The 16,909-nt window shown below is 44.2% G+C and overlaps 1 protein-coding gene across 1 annotated transcript in view; it reads right to left on the bottom strand.

The window, feature by feature from the left end:
• Positions 1-16,909, bottom strand: part of DNER (delta/notch like EGF repeat containing) — a 315,989-nt gene that overhangs the window by 34,403 nt on the left and 264,677 nt on the right. Inside the window, exon 9 of the mRNA XM_059167803.1 lies at positions 1,642-1,764. Within this exon, the coding sequence (XP_059023786.1) occupies positions 1,642-1,764 (123 nt within the window). The remainder of the gene's footprint in view (positions 1-1,641; positions 1,765-16,909) is intronic.

Below are 16,909 nucleotides of genomic sequence, written 5' to 3'. Positions count from 1 at the left end.
AAAACCCAAATCCTCCAAAATGTCGGGCTATCCTCTGGGGTCATTTTCCTTCTTGGATCATCCCTCACAGAGAGCCAGTCCCAGAAAGATAAAAGGGATAGAATTGAGAGCATATAGAGAAGGATCAACATATGTATCTGTGGCCCATCATGGGTAATTGTATTTGTTACTGCTTAGGATAAGAGCATGGACAATGCCTCAAAGATAGGACATTTGTACCATCAACAGTAGAATTTGGAATTTGTAATTTTGGAAGCACATCCATGACTAATTTTGTCATTGAAGAATTTCAAAATGTCAGTACGTATCACTGCCCTTACTCTGTATTGACAATATAAAGACCAGTCAGCTTCAGAGATTACTGTTGGCTCAGTAGGAAGCCAGCAGCACGATTAGGATGCGCTGCTTAGGTCTCCTGACTCACTGCTCCTTTATTCTTCTTTCCAGAATCGAGCAGACTCCCTATTTCTCAATACCCCAAAAACCCTGGAATGAAATGCACGTGAATGAAGCCAGCACATCTGTCCTGGTGGAAGTGGTGGACTTTGGCTCTCAACAGGCATCACGCTCGGAGAGAAGCATCAGATCTCCTGAACATAAAGCAAACGCTTGGCCCCACCTCATCCCTACCAGCCAGAGAGACCAGATCAAGTTCATCCATGTGGCCTACACACCCTCAAGGCCCACCAGAAAGACCACTAAATAAGGGTAAGTCCACCCAGTGGGAAGAGACAGTAGCCACAAGGCCAGGTCACCAGGCAGATGGATGGTATCAAGTGAGCAGGGCTGGGGGCAAGAGGTTCAATGAAATGGCTATAAATAGAGCCCACGGAGGCATTGCAAAAATCTAAACCCAGCTCTGAAGTTGTGGCTCAGAGAAATGTGTGTGGCAGCTGATAAACAGGACTTCCTGGCACGGTGCCGTCCAAGGGCATCTGGGCTTGAATGGAGCCACACCACTGAGCCCACAAGGGAGGCAGAAGAAAAGGCACTAGGGACACGCTGGCTGGGCTCCTGAGGGACACCACTGCCACCTCACAGGATTATTGGGAGGATTGTGTGGGTTCATGCACACGGGGGCTTAGAACGAGGTCTGCACATTATAACCACTGTCGATGTCGGCTGTTTTTCCAGAGTGACTTTGACACGTGTCCACTCAAATGAGCTAATAACGTTTCCCTTGCAACTGACTCATTTAATAAGGATTAACTTTCCTGCCAACATGTGAGATTTCACGTGCGTCCTGCACTGACAGACAGCACAGCTTCCTGCCTCTGCCTAGCAAGCCCCGCAGAACAGCACTCGTCCCTCCCCCACGGTCTCCACAGCCCTGTCCGCCCATCTGTGTCTGATGGTGCACTTAGGCTCACTTCTTACCGTTGGCTTTGCACACATTTAACAGAGAAAAGAGCAAGGAGACAAGAAGAAGGAAAGGGCAGGAGAGAGATTTTTTTCAGCTTATCAGGAGGAAACCCTGGGCGGGCTGATCGCTCTCTCTGGTCCCATAAATCATCCCATCTCCAGCATTTGGTTTTTATTGTGAATAACGTCATGCTCCGATTCGAGGTTCATGCATCTGGGTTGAGAAATCCATGACGTCATGCAGGCCACTCGGGCACAAGAAGGCCAAGCGGGGCTCACCTTTGTATTCAGCCAGACACACGCACTCATAGCCATTAACCAGGTCCCTGCAGGTGGCGGCGTTCAGGCAAGGGGCAGAGAGGCACTCGTTATATTCTTCCTCACAGTAGAGGCCGTGGTAACCTGAAGGGCAGAGAAAAAGGCCTGCGGTCAAAGGGTTCCACGTAAACCCACGCTGGACCAGCCTTGCAAGGAAGGCAGCCGGGTCGGCCACGGTAGCAGGGCACGGACAGAGGGGACTTAGGGAGCTGGGTCCCCTGGGGGCGAGTTGCAATGTGGCTTTCCGGGAAGGCTGGGAAGAGTCCGTTCTCATCAGCCTTTGTAGGATCCCAAGTATAAAAGGAGTGATCCCATTTATCCACCAGATGGTCTCATTACTACACCATGTCCAACGACACTAGTGACCCAGAGACCAGGATCTGAGTGCATCAGCATGGCCACAGGAGACAGGGATAATCAGCGCGGGGCTGACAGCATGTGAGGAAGAGCTCCTTTCAAGGATGTGCACCACTCCTCCTCCAATCAGAAAGCGGGATCTAGCAAGTAAGGATGGTTTAATTAAAAGAGAAAGGAATCCATGTATTTCCTTTGCTCTTAAGCAGAAAGTCAGCTAAAAAGGCTTCACAGACACTCCTGATAAAACATGGGGTAATTCTGGGGTCTTGGGTGGCTCAGTAGGTTAAAGCCTCTGCCTTTGGCTCAGGTCATGATCTCAGGGTCCTGGGATTGATCCCCGCATCCCCTGCTTCCCCACTCTCTACTTGTGATCTCTCTCTCTGTCAAATTTTTTTTAATTGTTAAAAAAAAAAAGTGAAGTAATTCTTTTTAATTTAAAATTGTGATTCGCTTGGGACATGTGGGTGGCTCAGTTGGTTAAGTGGCTGACTTCAGCTCAGGTCATGATCTCAGGGTCCTGGGTTCGAGCCCCATGTCGGGCTCTGCGCTCAGTAGGAAATCTGCTTCTCCCTCTCCCTCTATTCTCTCTCTCAAAGAAAGAAATGAAATCTTAAAAAAATAAGAGAACTATTATCTCAATTATAATATTTTGTACTTTAAAAATAAAATAAGAGCAATGAAGAAAAAGAAACTACCAGTTTCTCAATAAAGATGACTTTTATTCCATTTGCAGCACAGGTGTTTATGCTGAAGGACAAGAAGACAACATTCTTTGAGATTCACTCATGAATGTTATACTGTTTTTAACTTTCAAAAACATGCGTTAGTGCCAATTTGCAGTGAAACCAAGCCATTTTTTTTTCCTGGCCTGTCCAAACAATGAGAAACACGTGAGTGCTTTCAAAAATCACCCTGCCTGTGTTGGTTCTGAATTCAGATAAGCAGAAAAAATAAACCCTTCCTCAAATGAGAACTAGAACTACTAGTTTTTTCCCCCCAGCTTTCCAACTCATAGCCAACCCTCAGACTCAGAAAGTTGCATTAGGACATGCTCATGTGTTAAAGTGTTTTGTTTCTCATGCCTATTGCAAAAGTAGATTAAGCTCCTATCTGTATAGTATTATTAACAAAGCAGTTTTCAAATTTGTTGCCATTTCCACTGTTTTTGAACTGCTCTCCCAAATGAGGCAGTGACACCGGCCCCTTTGAGACCTTGACCTACCTGAGACAAACAGGCCATGGTTTTCATTTCTTCCATCTTCCCCTACTTTTTGTAATTTTAGGGAAATATTTCTTATTACTCTTCATCAGTATTTTGATCAGCTAGATCAGAGTTTCTCAATGGACAATGATTTTGCCCCCAGAATTTGGCAATGCTTGGAGGGGCTTTTGGTTGTCGCGACTAGGATGGAGGGGAAGGAGGCTGCCACTGCTATCTAGTGTCAGGATCCTACTAAACATCCTAGGAGGCACAGGACAGCCCTCCATGACCAACCTCCCCAAAAAAAGAAAAAAAAATCCAGCTAAAATGCTAACAGCGCCAGATGCAGAGAACCCTGCTCTACACTAAAGGTCAGCAAACTCTGGCTCACAGGCCAAATGCATCCCAGTCTGGTTTTATAAATAAAGTTTTATTGAAACACAGCCGCATTCATCCCTTTATGCATGGTCTACGGCTGTGTTCCCATTACAAAGGCAGCCTGAGTAGTTGCAACAAAGTCTCTACAGTCTGCGAAGCCACAAATCCTTATTAGCTGGCCTCTTGGAGGACAAGTTTGCTGACTCCTGATCTGGGTTCAGCAGAAAACCTTTCTTTTTGTAAGAGTTTTGGATATTAACTTCTTATCAAATAGAGAGTTTGCAAGCATTTTCTCCCATTCCATAGTTGGCTTTTACTCAGTTGATTGCTTCCTTTGCTGTATTGCTTTTTAATTTGATAGAACCCCACTTCTCTATTTTTGCTTTTGTTGTCTGTACTTCTGGTGTCATAGCCAAGAAATCATTGCCAAGACCAATATTTTGAAGGTTTTCCCCTATGTTTTCTTCTAGGAGTGTTATAGTTTCAGGTCTTACATTTAGGTCTTTAATCCATTTTGAGTTGGTTTTTGTGGAATGTGTAAGAGAATACAAATTAGCCAACAGGTTACACAAAAAGATGCTCAACATAAATTGCAAATCAAAACCATAATGAGTTAGTGCATCCCACCTATTAGAACCACCATTATAAATACACACACACACACACACACACACAGAAAATAGAAAGTGTTGGCAAGGATATGGAGAAATTAGAACCCTTGTATACTGCTGATGGAAATGTGAAATGGTGCAGCCACTATGGAAAACAATAGAGAGAATCCCCCAAATTAAAAATAGAACTATCATATGAATTATAATTCCATTTCCAGGATTTATCCAAAATAACCCAACACAGGATCTCAAAGAGATATTTGCATTCCCATATTCACTATAGCATTATTCACAACAGCCTAGAGATAGAATCAACCAAAATGTCAGTCAAGGGATGAATGGATAAAGAAAATGCAGTTCATACATACAATGGAATATTATTCAGCCCTTAAAAAGGAAAGACCTCTTGTCATATGCTATAACATGGATGAACCTTGAGACTATAAGCTAAGTGAGATCAGCCAGTCACTGAAGGACAAATATTTCCTGATTCTACTTTTATGAGACATCTTAAGTTGTGAAACTCAGAGAAGCAGAGTAGAATGGTGGTTGCCAGGGGCTCGGGGGAGGGGAAAATGGGGAATTGCTTGTCAATGGATATAGAGTTTCAGTTTTGCAAATTCAGTTTTGCTATTCGACAATGTACATATCATTAACAAAATTGCACTGTACCCTTAAAAATGTGTTAATAGGGTAGATTTCATGCTATGTGATTTTTCTCACAATTAAAGAAATATAACACGTAACCTACATAACAAGTTCATTGTCTTTTGGCTTCTCAGTGTGGACCGACCGTAGCAAGGAACAGCTTTTCAATCGTATTTGCTCTGCTAACAGATCTTTTGAAAACAGCTTGGAAGAACAACAGATAACTCTACAAGCATTTTTGACCTCCCAATTGAAGTGTTATTTACATACACAAAAATCAAAAGCAAATTTCATGAAATCACCCATAATTGGTTTCATTCTTCACAAGCTGTATCATTCTCCTCTGCCACTAGGAACATGAAAAGCAAATGAGGACGTTATTTTACAAAGATAATTAAGCTGATGATGTTTTTCTTCCTTGCGGGAAAAGAAAAAGATAGAGGTTTCATTTTCTGAAACCATTTCTTCGGGGATGGTAACATCTCAACATCTTTATGGAAATGTCAAGGCACTCCTTACATTGAGTACCCAAGAACCTAAGTCGGACTTTTTGAATAGGCATTCCTTCCAAAAGAGATGGCTTCTGTGAAAATGAGGCTGCCACCCCCCCCCCCCAGAGTAATTAATTCGGGCAAACAAATTAGCTCAGGGCAGTATGCCCAGGGTCTAGGAAAAATAGGCTAGTCCAAAGAACTTTTTTAAATTAAAAAAGATCAGAAGGGTGAGATCAGAGTGGCCCTTTCCAGGGCAGCTATCTTCATCACCACCACTCCCATCTTTGCATGACTTGCTCCTGAATATTCCACTCCAATATTCCTTAAATTGACAGAACATAGCGATCAGCTGGACGTGAGCAGTGAGCGTGGTCACTGTGGCCGCTGCGTTTAGGCTGAGTGAGTGGATAATGTTGCCATGAACACAACCAAAGGAATATCAGGGTTTTGAGAAAGTTGACCAGTTGGATTTTGTTTAACTTAAGGTTCGCTTAGGGAGGTCCAGGTCGCAGATGGAAAAATAGGCTTAAATAGTGTAGAAACGACATCTTGGGGATTAGTGGCCTTGAAGTGGTGTTGAAGTTTCATCAAAGAAAAACTCTTGAGAGAGAAAAAGAAGGGACTGAGGTCAGATCTACACGGACGGGCAGGTGGAGAAGGAGAAACCAGATCAGGACACTGGGCAGGGAGAAGACAAAGGAGAGGAGTAAAAACCAAGGACAGTAATGTCACGGGAGCCAGGGAAGAAAGGAAATCTAGGAAGGCGGCTCAAAGAGTCTAAAGACTGAAAAATGGCAACTGGATTAGAAGATTATAAAGCCACTGGAGGGGCACCTGGGTGGCTCAGTTGGTTAAGTATCTGCCTTCAGCTCAGGCCATGATCTCAGGGTCCTGGGATCGAGCCCTGCATCAGGCTCTGCACTCAGCGGAGAGTCTGCTTGTCCCTCTGCCCCTCCCCTGCTTGTGCTCTTTCTCTCTCAAATAAATAAACAAAATCTTTAAAAAAAAAATCATAACTCTCAATGGGAGGTAAACTGCCTTATGGAGGTTATTTTCAAAGTTGTAGGAGGGGAGGGATGGCTTATCACACTGATTGGAGGATTCAACTGGAATTTAGTGGGCAGAGACCAGAGATAGTAACCATCTTGTAATGTCTAGGACACTGCTCACAACAAGGATACTCTGGTGTCCCTCAGGACTTCAGTCTGTCCATCAGAAATTCATGGAGGTGAAAACCCTGTTCCATGAGCTTCCAGGCATAGAACCTAATAGTTTTACATGCACACTGACAGGTACAGTTTTTAAGACATGCTGAGTTTTCCTGGAGTGTAACTGCTGGGTAAATCCAGAGAAGACAGTACCTAGAGTTGTTCGCCACTTGGGAAAACCCCTTCACAAAAGCAACAGGTCTTGAAGGACTTAAATCACCGACAGAGCACACCTGCATCAATAGACAAAACAAGGCAAAAACCCCTTCTCTGGATCATTTTCTGACAACACTGTCTAAAGCTTCTCCTACCAGTTATTCATCGTAATACTTAGCTGATTTCGTGGCAATACTTACAACTGTCTGAAATCATATTTCAATTCCTATTCTAGATTATTATTTCTCTTCTTCCTCTAGAATACTAGCTGGAAGACAGATTGCACTGTTCACAGACACTGTATTCACTGTCTGGCGCAGAAAAGATACTCAAAATAGTTGTTGGATCAGCACCACAGTGCCATTGATTAAACCAAAACACATTTAAGGTGTGCCCAGAATGTGCCAGGAGCTTTCAGTTACTACGGATACAAAGCTCAATGGCAGGTCTCTACCTGCAAGAAGCTCACAATCTAATAGCACTTGAGTGGCATCTGCTTTTCCAGCCCCTTCCCATGTGCTAACTGGTTTAATCCTCATGACAGCCCAAAATGATGGGCATGGCTAGTCCCAGTGTATAGATGAGGAAAGACAGTCAACCCTGTGTTCTTCCATGAGGAATTGAGGGTCAAAGAGATAAAGAAACTTGCCCAAGGACACACAGTCAACCCTGTGTTCTCCCTACTCTCCCGAGAACGTCCCCAGAATGCATTACCTAGCGTACCAGTCTGCTAGGGCCGTGGTAACAAAACGCCACAGGCTGGGGGATTAAACAACAGAAATTTATTTTCTCACAGTTCTGGAAGCTGGAAATCTCCCTGCCTTGGTTTCTCTCCTCGCATTGTGGATGGCCACTTTCTCCCTGAGTCTTGTCTCCGTGTGGCCTTGCCTCTGTAGGCACACCCCCCTTGGTGGTTTCAGACAGTTATGGGGAACCAGTCATACTGGTTTATAGTCCCATCCTAAAGGCCTCATTGAACCTTAATTCCTTCTTAGAAGGCACTTTCTTTACAGTCACACTGGGGTGGTTGGGGAGGGGGGATTAGGACTTCAACATATGAAATTGAGAGACAAAATTCAGTCTTTAACACCCAAAATCAGGGTTTCTCGACCACGACGGTACTGAAATTTTGGATCAGATCATTCCTGATGGCTGGGAGCTGTACGGTACATTGTAGGATGCTGGGCGGCATTGCTGGTCTCTACCCACTACATGCCAGCAGCCCACCTCTCCCCAGTCGTGACAACCAAAAAGGTCTCCAGACATGGCCATATGGCTCCAGGAGAACATAAACCCCTTTGAGAACCAACGTCCTAGATCCTTTTTAGAACATGAGAACAACTTGAGGACATTTCAGCATGTGTAGGTTTGGATTTTTCATGGTGAAGAGAGTACATTCATTGAGAAAAGGGATTTTAGGGGCAGAACTGAGGGGTCCATCTGTGACTATGGGTTTAATATAATACCTGGGTGACTTCCTCCCACAGGGAGAGAATATGGACACCCGGTTCATCTGGGGCTAGCCAGATTCAAATACCAAATGAATGGAATAAAGAGAGGAGAGAAGAGTAGGAGGTACAGACTTCCGGTTACGGACTGAGCAAGTCACGGGCATGAGAGTGACAGCACGAAGAATATAGTCAATGACATCGTAATAGGGTTACATGGGGACCGATGACAGTTCTACTGGTGGTCTGCACAGCGTAACATATAGACTTGTCGAATCACGATGTTGTGCACCTGAAATTAATACGAATTGTATGTCAACTACAGTTCAATAAAAAGAAATAAGTAAACAGATAGAGAGAGAGACAGAGAGATGACAGGCAGACAGAAAGGAGAGAGGAGAGAAGCCCCACCTGGTGACTGATTATTGGAGCTACTGAGAACCCTGCTCAAAGTTCTGCCATTAGGTTTTAATTCCTCTGTGTCCTCCCTGGAAGACCAAAGTCCCCCACTACTGACTGGCTTAGCAAAGGCACAGTGAGCCAGGATTTGACTCCCCCGGGGTCTGAAGGGTTCTAGAATACCATGGCCATCTCCGGGTTTTGTTCTGTCCATTGAAAGCCAAGGCTTTTTGCTGCCATTTCCTTTTCTGCTCTCTCAACGTTGTCCCAAGACAACATCACTTAAATATTCATCTTAACAGAAGAGAGGCTCTGGCCCCATGCTGTCTACTCCACAGCTTTTTTCTCCCCTTGCTCCCCGCAGCTCACTCTAAAAATCCCAAACTAGGGGGACTCTGGTTGTAGCCAGATGGCTTCCACACTCTGTGTAACAAATTGGGGTAACACCCACAGCCACCACCTCTGCTGGGCTACCTCTGCTCCCCACTGCCTCAGAAAAAGCAAAGAGCTCCTTCAAAACCCAACAGCGATGTGGCAATGCGTTCAAAACACCAGGGAAACCACAAGGCTCACTCCTCCAGCACAGTCCAAATTCAAGGTGAGAGCAAATTTGAAGCGTCTGGGGTTTTGTTTGTTTTTGTTGTTGTTTTTGTTTTACTTTAAGGTCAGACTGAAGTGAGTGGGAGAGAAGGAGGTGGTTCCTTTAAGGGCTTGTAGCAACTCAGAGGATGTTTCCTCTCATTTCACATTGAATGATAAAACGTGGAAGCCCCAGACTCCCTGATTCAAGTCTAGACCACTTCCTGAGACATCAAACCCTCCAAACATTCTCCCACGTGAGTTAAAAATGTGGGCAAAAGCCTGTTACATTAGTATGGCCGTGAGCTTTCAAATTGTCGCTAAACTCGCTGATTGCCCTAGAGACCCTTCGGGACCACGGAGTGATGGGCAGAGCAATCATTCTACTGGGCTGAGAGCTTGGTTTCAGGGACAGAGATTGTGTGTGATCTTGTGTGTGCACGCGTGCAGGTGCACAATATCACTCTCTCTGCTGATATGATCACAATAGGAATTTTTGTAAGAACAGGAAAGAAATAAAGTAGGTATGAATCCCTGTTCACATTAATCTCATCAAGGGTTCCAATATTCTGTTCTAAACAGATACGCTGATGTTCGTATCTGTACAGACTTCCATGCAGCAATTACATCCCTGTCTCTCTCTCTCTCTCACACACACACACACATGCACACACACGAAAAAGGAAAACATCTATAAATGGGAAGCAGTTGGGTAAGGAGACAGAGCCTCGCTGGCGCGTGGAGCACAGTGGTTGCCGAGGCTGCTTCTTTCTTTACTCCCTAATTTCTCATCCTTTCGTTGCTGGAGGCACCGGAACCAGAGAGAAAATAGATGTGAGAAGAACCAAATCAATCAATGTTTCCCTGGCTGTGTTTCTCAGAAACATTAAATTGGAAGGACCATACATAGAGGCTAAATTAAAGTTTTAGACTCTCCAGGCTCCTTAGTATTTATATGCTGCTGAGCCGTCTACAGATTTGCACGTCCCTCGCTGGGCTTCCGAGAAAGACGGATGATGGAGAGCCGGCTGTAAGTCATATCCTAACAGTTCATGCAATGAGTTTGTCTTCCCAGCCCTGCAGGCTGCCGCTGCCTTCCACAGTCATTGGGTGAAGGCTGGCCACATTCCGGTCTCCTGTCTGCATCTTCGACTGATTCACTCTTTAATGCAACATACAATTATTAAGTGCCTCCTATGTGTGAAAATAGATGTAATACCTCTACTGGGCCATTTAAAAGAGACAGACACAATCATCCAAATACATGTGAAATCGTAACTGGGTGAGTGTGAGCAAGGGGATGGTCCCCAAGGCAGGGTGCCAGGGGGAAGGAGAAGTGGGAGAATTGGCCTTGGCTGAGCTCCAGGGAGACAGCCCCAAGGAAGGGACAGTGAGCTGAGAGGTGGGTTGTGTATAGGCAACAATGGGGCGGTGGGGGGTGGGGGGTGGGGGATGCCGGGAAATTCAAGACAAGAGAGGAAGGGTGGACAGAAGTCCGATGGTAGGAAGCCAGGCTGCTCCGTCTCCTTGCAGAGATGGGCTGAGGTCCGCAGAAGAGCAGAGGGCAGAGAACAAACTAGACGCTGGCAGCCACCTGACCAGGTGATACCTTCAACGGAGGCGGGGGGGGGGGGGGGGGTGGCAGGAGACAGAGAGTGAGAGATCAAGTGCGCCTCTCAGGAAGATCACTTTTCTGGTGAATGGGGGAAAGCCCCATAAGAATCAATGCAGAGAAATCAGTGAAGACGTATGGCAGTCGTCCCAGGGAAAACACGAGCGGGATGAGTGTGGTGGCAGGGCCAGCCAGAGAGGAAATATCAAGAGCCATTTAAAAAGGAAAACAGCAACACTTGTAAGAAATGGGATGTGGAGCTTGAGAAAGGGCGAGGACGTAGGTGAGTCCCAGCTTCCTGGCTTGGCTTACCCAGAGAGGCTGCAACGCCTTCCGGAAGGAAGGAGGAATCTGACATTTATCGAACCCCCTTCCAGGGGTCAGTTTCTGTTCTAGGCACTTTTCCATACAACAGCATCTCATTCACATGGCAGGGGGGGGGGGGGGGAGGCTGCAGCAGAGATTGGGATGGAAAGCCAGAAAGCTGGTAAAACCACTTTCTAGAAGTAGATCTTAATCGAACAAAGCGAGCTGATAATTTCTCCCAGGGAAGCCATATGAAGAAAAAACATCGGCTCGTTTTATTTTTTATTTTTTTTAAAGATTTTATTCATTTATTTGACAGACAGAGATCACAAGTAGGCAGAGAGGCAGGCAGAGAGAGAGAGGAGGAAGCAGGCTCGCTGCGGAGCAGAGAGCTCGATGTGGGGCTTCATCCCAGGACTCTGGGATCATGACCTGAGCTGAAGGCAGAGGCTTTAACCCACTGAGCCACCGAGGCGCCCCCATCGGCTCGTTTTAATGACCATCTGACCAATTCTGACCACACTGACCAGGAGTGAGCTTGGCACTGAGGGGAGCTACAGAAGGATAGCGAAAAAAGAAAGGTTTGGGGTCAGACGCAAGAAGTTGGGGGAGGGAGGAAGCAGAGAGAGGGAGACAGAAAGACAAGGAGTAGGGGGAAGGAGAGAGAGTGGGAGAGGGTAGAGGCAGGGACCCGGAATATCAAGGGGGAGATGGAGGAAAGAGGCATAGGCAAAGAACTCCTAAAAAGACAGAAAAGGGTGGAGAGGAGATGGAATGACTGCAGAAGTCGTGGGTCCCCTGTGGAGCCACACCGCCCCCTGGTGTAACCACCAACCGATGACCAAAGGGATGTGAGCGCGGCTTGCAAGAGTCACCAAGACAGTGGGGCACTGGTGGGTGCAGGGGGGAGTGATTTGAACATTTGAGTGAAGAAAGTCTTGCCTCTCGAGTTATCTGTTATGCCAATAAAATGGATTTGAACCCCTTTCCTTCCACGAACCTCTTTCTGTAACCCAGGGTTAAGTGTTTACAGGTGGGAAGCTCTCGCCACCCAGGTGTCACCATCTCAAGGGCCAGCACGTGGCATCTTCCATCTGGGTAGTTCAGGGGCGCTTGTTGCAACAGAAGCTGCTAAGTCCTTATCAAAGGAGGGCCCCTGCCCCACCCCTAGGAGGATGCACACTTGACATTTCACTTGAAGTGGCCACACCATCCAGCAGGGGGCCCGGCATATGATAGCCACCAAACACATAACAAATGAGGCATGTGTCCCCCTGGTCTGCTGACCACTGCACCCATCTGATTTTCAAGGACAATGAAGGTACTAGAATTCTGAAAAGCGGTGCCTGCCTTGAATACACCACGAGAGCACTAAAACGCCACAGCCCGGAAGAGCACCTACGTCCCAGGGCCACTGCCTCCAGGCGGCAGGGAAGCCTGCTTTCTGGAAAAACATAAACCGGGACCAGCTCTGCAATGCCACAACCTGTGAGCCCAGATTTCCCAGGCAGACGCTCAGATACCTGGATTCTTCTAATATGAAACGGAGTCTGTTTACATTTGGCTTTTTTTTAAAAAACCTACCCATTCGCCTTCCCTCTCAGCCCTCATCCCCTGAGACGCTCCTCTGTGCCGGATCTGGTTTCCTGCCAGGCACTAAAGTCTTGACTCACAGCTCAAACTCTGATCCCAAATTCTGTATTTTCTCTTTAACAACAGGTCCGTTCTCTTCTCCCTTCCTTAGCACACAGGTTGGTGAATATAGACGACGCTCAGTCACTGTGAGTGAACTGAATTTGCTAGGAAGATAGAATCCCAGTGCAAAATAACCTTTGCATACATAATTACAGAGGGAGTTCTTTTCTTTGCAAACGTCTGATTCGGACAAATCATGAAAATGCCTGGGAGTAGGTCTCCTGAAATTGACAGTTTTTGTCAGGCAGGGAAATCAAAGGATTCGTTTTTATATTTATATTTTAAGTGCGCGTATTCAAATTTCTAACTCCCCACATTGAAAATGGGTTACTTGTGTGACACAGAAAGAAAAATATCAAAGATGCTTTTACAGGTGTTTCACTTGCTGGTTAGCGAGGGAAACAATACCTGTGCTGTGTCTACAGTTGTTTGGGCAAAAGGATAGCTGGTAACATTAAGAAAAGGCTGACTCTCTTAAGAGTAATTTTTAGGTGGAGGGGTGTACGGGGGGAAAAGATTCAGTCTTATTAGAAGAGAAGACTTTTTAAGACATGAGGAACAGCCATCACAATAAGATGCCTTGTTAATGAAGAAAAACTTCTTTTTAAAGGAGAATTGCATCTTTTTACACATAAAAAAGAAAATCTTTGGAGATGTTAAAAATTCTGAAACCTCTCTAGGTTTATTAATAGAGTGTAAATCATCATTAATTCACGTGCGAATGGAAAAAAAAAAAAAGCCTTAAGTATATGGTCGAAAAGCAAACCACCCCTGGCCTGAGTTCCATCCTCACAAACAGCATTCTCCTCCAAACACATTTAGGGACAAATGAAAGAATACACTGTAGATAACCCAGCTGGATCGTGATGACGTTCAACAAACTCAACAGCGAGCCTTCCCAGACAGCAGCCCCTAAAAACCAAGGCTTAAGCCTGTCCATCATCTTGGGGACTTTTCTCTGTTGTGTAAGTGTTTCTAGAAGTCTCCTCCTGGATTCACTTTCGGAACTAGGTCACAAACTAGTCAGATGCAAAAATCAACCTCTTCCTCATTTTTTAGCTTTCTCTTTATAGTCTTTTTTTTTTTTTTTTTTTTTTTCTCATGATGCTTTTGGCCACTAGAGGGTGGTTTCTACCTATGATCTATGCCAACTGAAAGAAGAGGGGGAAAAGGTTACTCAGGAACTTAACAAAGGAGGAACGACATAAAGAAATGTTTTTACAAAAGGGAAATGAATGTACAAGGGGAAGCAAATATGTAAGGAAGAAATATGTTTCCTTTACTAAGAAAGCTTAACATTCATATATTCCTCTGCAGCTTACATATTCGCCAGTATGCCCTCTCAACATACGGGTAGCTACAGTTCAACCTACCCATTATAAAGTAGCCTGTTTTTCTTACTAATGCCCTATAGAAAGTAATTTTTTAAATACAAATTCTTCTTACACTATGATTAAAGCACTAAAATTGAAGATTAAATGTAATGACAAGATAATATTTTACAACTTTGATTTAAAGATCACTGTGGTACGTTTCCTTATAAACAACAAATAAAATTTTTTTTTCTGTTTCTTGGGTTTGGGGGTTTTTTAAAGATTTTATTTATTTAGAGAGGGAGCAGGAGCAAGAGAGAGAGAGAGAACCAACTAAGGGGTGGTGGGGGATGCAAAGAGGGAGAAGCAGACTCTCCACTGAGCAGGGAGCCCGACGCAGGACTCTATCAAGGCCCCCAGAAACATGATGTGAGCCAAAGGCAGATGCTTAACCGACTGAGCCACCCAGGCACCACGCAAATAAAATGTCTTAATGACATATTCCCATCACCACATCTGACTAGCATGTTTATAAATACACATAAAAATGGTGTGGTTTATACTTGAGATGAGGAGAATAATGTAGAGATTTGGAAAAGAAAGGGTAGGTTCAAAGCCCTCGCATTCTACAGGTGGTTCAATACAGAAGGCACCCAGGCGGGCACAGGACCCTACATGGGGGGAATCAAAGATTAAGGTTCTATGACAGCCCTTTGGAGAGAAAATAAATCTTCGATGATTATTTTCATGCAAGTGTGTTGACGAACAAAGAAGAATTTCTAAAGATGATAGTCCAGAAAGTTTTTTAAACGTCTCGTCCCATTTATTTCACAAACTTGCTTAAATTTGATTTTAATTTACTGACTCAGTCATCAACAAATATTCTTTGGAGGTGTTTGCTCTCAAAAGGGCTTGTGTCTGTTCATCACACAGACACTGTAAGTGTGGTTCTTTCCATGAGGCCCCAAGGCCAGCAGCATCAACATTACCTGGAAACCCCCTGGAAATGCAAGTTCTCGGGCCCCACCCAAAGCCTGCTGACTCCAGAACTCTGGGTGGAGCCCAGAGCTCTGATTTCATAAGCCTCTGTGTGATTCTAATGCACAGTGAAGTCTGAGAGCCACTGAGCTACAAAGCACACACTTCGCCCAGCTTCTGGTTCTCAAAAGGACAAGAAGTGGGAGGAGTTATCTGTGACAGGTGCCAGATATGGCATGGTAATATTTTTTAATATCTATGGCTTCCCATCAGCATATGAAAAAAAAAAAAAAACCCCAGCACAATACACATAGTCAGAACATGTACCAGTCACAGGCACGTAAATAAACCAATAGTGAAATGTGGTCCAATGACCTACCAACCATAGATGCATAGACTGAATGAAACTGTACTCCTCCCTGATTTGCTTCAGGGAAGAAAGCAATGCAAAGGAATCCCAAACAGATAGCAAACACCAAATTTGGGGGAGGCAGTGTAAAATGAGGGAATAATAAGGGTATAGAAGTAGGCAAACATTCATTTCTCCCTGTAGGACTGGGAGTTATATATACCTAATCAGAATGGTGGAAAAACAAGTTTAGATTCAGATTAGTGAGTGCAGTTTTCCCCACATCTCTGATCCAGCTTCCTAAACCCAGGGAAATAACATTTTAGGTAAAGGAATACCATCAGAAAACAGTGGACAGAATTCATAGAAACCGAGAGCAGAAAGGTGGTTTCCTGGGGCTAGGGAGATGTGGGCTAAAGGGTGCAAACTTCCAGTTAACACATTCTGGGGATCTAATGTACAGTATGGTCATTATTTAATAATATTGTGTTACATACTTGAAAGTGGCTCAGAAAGCAACTTTTTTATACAAAAAAAATTACTGGTAATTTGGTGACATGATTGTGTAAACTATGCAATGGGGGTAATCGCTTTGCAACATGTAAATGTATCAAATAAACACATTATACATTTAAATTTACACAACATTATATGTCAATTATATTTCAGTAAGTCTGGGGACATTTTTGTAATTAAAAAGAAAAACAAAAATGGCAGACAATCTACAATAAAAATTTTTTAAAGCCAAAACTTGAGAAACATGATCTGATAAAGTTACACTGTTTCTGGTGATAAGAGGGGGCCTCATACATAGTTCAGTACCAAAGTGTTGTGATGGAAAACAAAACACTGTGATCAAGACTATTCCAGAAAATGCTGGTGCATAGAATCCACAATGCAGAGGTAGATTTTTCTCCAGGTGTATTTGCTTTTCCTCTCCTATCCGTGAGGATGAGGACATTCAAAGACACAATACAAAGCAAACCTCTAACCTCCCCCCCTTAGTCACTGTCATTCTCAAGTACATATGCTGCATCCTTGCTAAACTGCTAAACACCAAGGAAATTTATCATAGTCATTCATAAACATTTTTAGAAGCACACACTTCCCACTAGGCCAGCACCCCTATGGGCTATACATTCATAAGGGCTGAAGCTGACGCTTACAGTCATGATTCAGCTAAAGAACTTCATGGAAATATCTCATTGTGGTTTTGATTTGCATTTCCCTAATAATCAGTGATGCTGAGCATCTTTTCGTGTGTCTGTTGGACATCTGTACATCTTCTTTGAGAAAATGTCTATTCATCCATTTTTTAATTGGATTATTCATTTTGGGGTGTTGAGTTTTTTATACATTTTGGACACAAACCCTTTATCAGATATTTCATTTGCAAATATCTTCTCCCTTTCAATAGATTACTTTTTAGTTTTGTTGATTGTTTCCTTCACTGTGCAGAAGGTTTTTATTTTGATGAAGTCCCAATAGCTTATGTTT

This window comes from Mustela lutreola, chromosome 3 (genome assembly GCF_030435805.1).
Source record: "Mustela lutreola isolate mMusLut2 chromosome 3, mMusLut2.pri, whole genome shotgun sequence".
Classification (NCBI taxonomy): Eukaryota; Metazoa; Chordata; class Mammalia; order Carnivora; family Mustelidae; genus Mustela; species Mustela lutreola.
The sequence above is the reverse complement of the archived record's forward strand: the minus strand, read 5'-3'. Positions and strand labels throughout refer to the sequence as shown.